Source organism: Hipposideros armiger, unplaced genomic scaffold, assembly GCF_001890085.2.
Source record: "Hipposideros armiger isolate ML-2016 unplaced genomic scaffold, ASM189008v1 scaffold_834, whole genome shotgun sequence".
Classification (NCBI taxonomy): Eukaryota; Metazoa; Chordata; class Mammalia; order Chiroptera; family Hipposideridae; genus Hipposideros; species Hipposideros armiger.
Window position 1 is genome coordinate 710,074 of NW_017732184.1, and position 7,487 is coordinate 717,560.

Below are 7,487 nucleotides of genomic sequence, written 5' to 3' on the forward strand. Positions count from 1 at the left end.
ATTCAATAAATGTTGGTTTAGCATCTGTTATGTCATTTATTATCTGTTTTAGGCACGGAGACTACAGCAAAGTTCCTGTTCTTCTGGAGCTTACATTCCAGAAGGGGGAGTTAGACAATAAGCATAAAACCAAAATCACACGCATTATTTCAGTTGGTGATGAGTGTAATGGCAAAAATAAACCAGGGAGATGGGAGTCAGAGGATGCTGAGGTAGGGGGTAAGGGTTGCTATTTTACACTGTGTGGTTAGGGAAGACCTCTTTGCTGAGTTTATGGCTCAAATGTATCTCCAAGGGGACACAGGCACCCACATGGTAGGTGCTCAACCAGTGTTCTTGAATAGTTAATGGTTAAATAAACTTCCTAGTGTGTGTGAGAGAGAAAGAGGGAAACTGTTTAAAGCACAGTTAATAAAATAACCAAAAATGGTATTTTCTATAGCCCCGAAAACCACTTTATGGTCACAAAGATGACCACAGAGAACTGACCTCTACAGTTTCTCATTCAGGTAAATTTCATATAATTAGTCAGATCCACTCTAATCAGAAATCAGTATGCTTGAAGCAATTTACTTATGTTGATTGAGATAAGTGCATCTAAAATTCAACTCCTTTTGAGTGTTTCTGTATTTTTCTGGGTATAAAAGTCATATATTTCATTTTTAACAAAGTAATATAAATGCATGTGAATTCTGGCATTTATAATAAATATTCATAAAATTTTTTTAATTTTTAATTATACATTATAATTGTTTCCGAATTTTTGCTATTTGTTTATTTGAAAATTCATATATAAACATATAGTTTAAAATAATGTACATATCAATGTAATGGACAATGGATTCTAAATAATATAATATCTGTGTATGTTTTAAAAATAGGATTTTCAACCTAGCAAAAAAGTAGCCAGAAACTATCTGCTGTTATTTTGTACCCTTAAAAACAAGACCTGAGCTCAAATTCTTCACTTCTTCATCTGTATTTGAAAGATTTACTATTCCAATATATTGACCATTCTCTAAACTGCCAACTTAAAGATCTGTCAAAATGAGCTCATCATTTCATCTTCTGCCAAGAATTTCAGACTCGAACTCTCAGCTATTGGATGGTGACTTCGCAATTAACATACAATGTCCATAAAGACAATATACGCTCCACTACTGAAATGAAAAGGCAAAACCAAAGCTCTGTGGTTGAATTCATCCTCTTGGGTTTTTCTCACTTTCCTGAACTCCAAGAGAAGCTCTTTGGGGTTTTCCTGATTATTTATCTGGTGACTCTGATAGGGAATGCCATTATTATAGTCATCATCTCCCTGGAACAGAGCCTCCATGTTCCCATGTACCTGTTTCTCTTGAACTTGTCTGTGGTGGATGTGAGTTTCAGCACAGTCGTTATGCCTGAAGTGCTGGTGGTCCTCTCAACTGAGAAAACGTCAATTACTTTTGCAGGCTGTTTTGCACAGATGTATTTCCTTCTTCTTTTTGGTGGGACTGAATGTTTTCTCCTGGGGGCAATGGCATATGACCGATTTGCTGCAATCTGCCATCCTCTGAGCTACCCAATGGTTATGAACAAAATGGTTTTTGTGAAATTGGTAATGTTCTCATGGATCTCAGGGGTCATAGTAGCTACTTTGCAGGCCACATGGGTTTTTAGTTTTCCCTTTTGTGGCCCCAGTGAAATTAATCATCTCTTTTGTGAGACGCCCCCAGTCTTAGAGCTTGTATGTGCAGACACCTTTTTGTTTGAAATCTATGCATTCACTGGCACCATTTTGATTATTATGGTTCCTTTCTTGTTGATACTCTTGTCTTACGTTCGAATTCTCTTTGCCATCCTGAAGATGCCATCAACCACCGGGAGGCAAAAGGCCTTCTCCACTTGTGCCTCCCATCTCACATCTGTTGCCCTCTTCTATGGCACGGCCAGTATGACTTATTTACAGCCCAAATCTGGCTACTCCCCAGAAACCAAGAAACTGATGTCATTGGCTTACACGCTGCTTACACCTCTGCTGAATCCACTGATCTACAGCTTGCGAAACAGTGAGATGAAAAGAGCTCTGATGAAAATATGGCGAAGAAAAGTAGATTTACACACATTCTTCTGACTGTGCTGGGAAGCTGTGTGATATTTGGTCACTGCCTGATGGAACTCTATTTAAATTTAATAAATAGCCAGACATTCTGCATTTCTTGGTATGAACATGTTTAATTTGTTGAGTTTTCCAAGTTCAATAATACATTAGGGTTCCCTCCCTTTTGGTAGTATACTGTCGTCATTCATTTTCCATAGATAAGTAAGTTTTCATATAATACTATGATTTATTTATCAGTTCCTCTATTTTGATGATCCAGATAAATATTGAACTATTGTCATTAAAACAAAGCTTTAATAAACACCTAGCTTCATATGTTCATATGTACTGATATTTTATTTCTGTATGATAACTTCATCAAAGTTGGCCCAATGGGACGAAAAGTATATGTGCTTATAAATTCTAATAACTATTGTCAAATTATTTTTCAAAATGATTGTATCCCCTTCAGATAGACCTGAAGGTCCATTCTGCATTACCAACATGATAAGTCATCAAGAGACCTACAAATAAATAAAATTTTTATTTTTGCATTTAAAATCTGGTCCATGAATGACTAAACAGTTATTTTTGGGGAGACCAAACTAGTTTTATTTCTTGGACTCACACAGGTTATTATTATTCAGGATTTCTCTTGATATTTTTCCAGATATTCATCAGAATGTTGGTGACCAGAGAGCTTCCCTGAAATTTCACTTAATATTTTTAGTATCTTTCTCACTTATAGACCATTGTTTATAGATACTTTTGTTAAATTTCCCTTTGTATTGGGTTCTCGGAAAAGTCATAACGCATTTTTGCAACGAAAACCAGAAAAAATATGTCATGACTTTTCCGACAACCCAATAGTTCCCAAATGCCCCCAACACTTTGTTTATAAACATAGGACAATCCATTTATTTTAATTGTGGGAAACTAAGCGATTAACTATTTGTACACATCTTCTATGGTCCTCAGGTCACATTATCAGCTGTGTGATCTTCCCCAGAATAATTTCTCATCTTGCAACATTTCAAACATTTCATGCTTGCCTCCTATTTTAATTCTGCTATTCATAAATAGAGAGGGGCCCTTTTTTTGAATCTATAATACATGAGCTCCTACTGCTCTTAGTTTCTGTTCCAGGGATGGTAATAAAGGGGTAAAACACTATTCCCATTTTCATTCTGCTGTGGGAAAAACAATCTTTCAATTACTACTGCTTCTGCCAAACACTGAGAAGTGGAGATGCAAGACTGATTGGATTTTCACAAAAGGACATTTTGTCATCAAATGGTTGAAACCAGTTTGAGTAATATTTGAATATGGTATAATCTTTTCAGTGGGGCATTAAACAGGTATTTGGAAATCCTTTCATCAGATTCTGTCTCTTGGTGTCCTGAAATTTCCTTCTCATGGCTCTTAGAGGGATCATCAATTAAATAGGGCCATTTAGGGGCAAAAAATTTCCCAAAGCCTAAATCTCAAACCAAATATACAGCTTCCTTTTGATTTTTGTTCTTTACCTCATTTGTTTATGCATTCACTGATTAAACAAGTTTTTGTTAGGGATAACTGCTAATATGACTGTCCCTGGGGAAATAGTCTCTGTCCTTGAGGAATTCAAAGTTTATTGGAAGGTCACTGACTTTGGGAGGTCCTGGAAACCACACTGTACCTGTCTCCATCCCGGGTGAGGAATAGAAGTTGAATGGCAAGGTTCAAGGTTTGGCTGCAGAGGTGATGATTTCAAAGTCACAGTGATCCTCCATAGTTATGAGTTTGAACAAACAGCCCGTCCAAAAGGACCCTGTTATGATTGTCCTCTAAACAGCAGCGATTCTGGCAATGCCAGTTTAATCTCATGGCAGTGAGTAGGACTGATACTTAAAATCATGCTTTCCTGTCTTTGAATGTAACACTAAGATTTCCAACCACAATCAACATGGACAGGAAAAAAGTGAACTTTTAAAATGTAAATCTTGTGATGTCTCCCTGTGCTTTAAATATTTCAAAGGGTTTTTACTGTATTTAGGATAAAAAATGTCTGTAACGTGGCCAGTGGAGCCCTACTGGATTTGGCCCTGCCTGTACATTGTACTACTTCATGCCACACTTCTGCCCACTCACTCGTTCATTCACTCACCTAGTACTCATTTCTGGTGAAAGGTCTGCTTTCAGTTTTATGAAGTCACTATTCCATTCTGGCCCGGAGCTGTCAAAACATGCCCTTTTTTCCATCTGATATGGTTTTCACTCCATTTTTCAACTGACTGATTCTGACTCTTTCATCAGACCTCCTTAAAGTGTCCTTTCCTTAAGGTTACCGTTCTGGGCCCCCCACACCTCATCTTCTCTTCCCCAATTGTTCTTCCTCTGAACACTCTGTCTTTTCTTCATCGTCCTTTACTTAAGTTTTATTTCTCACAGCAGTTTCCCAGCTGATATTTGAGCTCTGGGCTGCTTTGTAACATATAACCTTTTTTCCTCATCAGGCCCAGTGTGTCCCTGGCTGGGCTTTGTTGTGACTTAACCTTATGTACAGGCCTGGTGTCCAGGGGTGCAGCTGAAGGTGGCTTTTAATGTGGTAACTTTTATATAGTTTTCCTGTTCTTAGTGGTGGTGGTGGTGGGGAATTGGCCACTTCTGCAGTTTCAGAAGGTTTAGAGGTGTCTTGGGAGTAAGTCACTGGAGACATCCATCCATACTTCCCATCCCATGTGTCAAGTCCTTAAATTTTTCCAACTCTGGCATAATAGACCTTCCTTGATTAAGCATTATCTATCTTTGAAGTTCAGTCATTTTGGCTATTAAACCCTGGATTCGATCTTCAGCTTTTTCTGCTTTGCTATTGTAAGAGATGAGGATACTTGTGATCTGCTGAAGGACTCTCTGGCTCGACTGCACTCAGCTTTGGGTTATCTACCTGCAGGGATCAATGCGATACAGTAACTATATAATTCTATTAGCCTTTGATTTATCAACCCTCACCCTCTCCTACATTTGGTGCCTGAATCACTGCACTGGCCAGTATATTTCCTGCCACAGCTAAATGATTATGAGTCACTACTCCTGAAAGCTTTTATCACTGAACTTCGCGACCCAGTATGTTGTCAGATAGTTGAAAACGTTCTGTCTGATTGAAAAGGATGTGCTTTCCTTCCAGTTTTTGATACAGTGTTCTCTGTATGTGTACTAGACTAGTTGTGATGTATTTTCTTTATCCTTATTGAACTATTTATTTCTTCTATCCATTACTTAAAGGGGTATGTTACAGTCTCTCACTATGACTGATACTCTGAAGTTTCCTGGTGATTCTGTTAATGAATGATGGATATATTTTGCAGCCATATTATTGGATATGCGCAGGTTCAGGATTGTTGTCTGCTTGGAGAATTGAACCTTTTCTTACTATGAAGTGACTTTCTTTATCTCTGGTAACGTTTCTTGCTCTGAAGTCTGCTTTTTTGGATAATAATATAGTTATACAAATTTCCTTTGATTAGCATTTTGGAATATATTTTTCCATCTTTTTATTTTTAACCTTTCCCTATCCTTATGATTTAGATGTATCTATGCCCAGGAGTGCCGTGGAGAAAAATAAATCAGGATAGTAGTGTTGCAGTTGGGGTTCAATTTTAAATAAGTTGATTTGGGAAGATCTCATGGAGAAGATGTCACTTGGGCAAAGGGACCTAAGGGAGTCAGCATTTTTGAGAGCAGTAGTCCATGATTACGGAAAAGCACAGGCAGGAGCTGTGGGGTGGGAACGCAGCTGGTGGATCTGAGAAATAGCAAGGAAGCTGCATGGCTGGATAGGCGTGAACAAGGGGATGTACTAAAGATGAGCCAAGAAAGTAACGGGGGAACAGACAGATCTTTAATCTGTATTTATGAGTTGGGCTTCCACACTGAATGAAATAGGGTGCTACTGAAGTATTTTGAGCAAAGGAAAGAAAAAAAGAAAGAAGTCCAGAGACTATCGCAATTATCAATTTGTGAGAAGAAAGTAGCTTGGACCTTTAGTGTGAGCTTTAGGAAAGGCAAGAACATTTAGATTTGATACACTGCGTTTTGAAGATACAGCCACTGATAGGTTATGGATTTGATACGGTTTGGGAGGAAAAATGGATTCCAGGATGACTCCTAAGCTTTTGGCCTGTGTACCTGAAGTGTTAGGCCACTATTACCTGAGATGAGGCATGCAGAGGGTGGAGCAGGTTTTAGAAGAAGACTAGAAGTTCAGGTTGGGCACATTAATAAATGAAAAAATTTTAGCTTAATTTAAAAATGTATTTATTAGAAGTCTATATTTCATTTCTGACTTCCTGTTAACATGGATATTTTCAGAATATAAAAAAAAATTTCAAGACTTTAGTATTTGTTTTCTATATTTAGTAGTTGTTTTGCAGTTTTATTGCAAAGTATGTTACATGTATGGCTGCCAAGTATTTGGATGTATTAACATTTTCTTTCTGACAAATAATCAATTTTTGTAGATATTCTGTAAGTATTTTGGGAAGAAAATATAGAGTTAGCAGAATAAGAAGTGTTATTTCTATCTTATACTTACTCTCTCATCATGTGTTAAATCAAAATTTTATTATTAAAATATTCCTACTTATATGTCTTTGTTGTCTATTGTGTCTGTCAATCATTGAGGAAGGTGTGTTAATGTTTCCACATTTTGATTTTTGTTTGATCAATTTAGTACTATTGGCCATGAATTCCAATTTGATATTAATAATATTACTGCTTTCCTTTTTACCCCTTTAGCATGTATCTGAAATGTTCTATACCCTTTTCATTGAAGTCTGATATACATATAAGAAAGTGTATAAATCATGACGCTACATCTTGATGACTTCTCACAAAGTACACATCACCTGCACTATCATCACTGATCAGTATGCTAGAAGCCCACATGGGATTTTATGGGGTATGAATCATGGAAAGGATATACTAGGCAGCGTTTCCCACACCCGGTATATGTGATTGGTTGATGCATGAGGTATAATCCCACCAGGGTGAATGATATGGGAGGGACCCTTGGACTGCAGTCTGTGAATGAGAATCGCTTTTCCTCAAGATAATTGGTATATTTTCTGCTGGACACAGATTAGATAGAATGAATCCCTAAGGGTTGTTGGCAGCCTTATTGCTGCCAGGAGGGGTGAACTTCCTTGAGAGTGAAACCTACTTGAGAGGAATGCAGTGATGAGAAGCAGACAAAGGTAGCCAGCATTCTGGCCACATCATCTGAATCTGGACAAATCCATGCCTGCAGAGACATTCATCTCTTCACTCTGCTGGGACCAAGCCAATTGCCTATACATTGTTCAAGCCAGTTTGGATGGAGCCCAAATCAGGAGAGTCCCTGATTCTCATACATAGTCTATGAGATTAA

General features: G+C 37.7%; 1 protein-coding gene across 1 annotated transcript; it reads left to right on the plus strand.

Moving 5' to 3' along the window:
• The first annotated feature begins 1,098 nt into the window (after positions 1-1,098).
• On the plus strand, positions 1,099-2,146 carry OR10A3 (olfactory receptor family 10 subfamily A member 3). Its single transcript, XM_019629267.1, has one exon. It carries the CDS (start codon positions 1,106-1,108, stop codon positions 2,111-2,113), a length of 1,008 nt encoding a protein of 335 aa, XP_019484812.1. The 5' UTR covers positions 1,099-1,105; the 3' UTR covers positions 2,114-2,146.
• Positions 2,147-7,487: the final 5,341 nt, after the last annotated feature.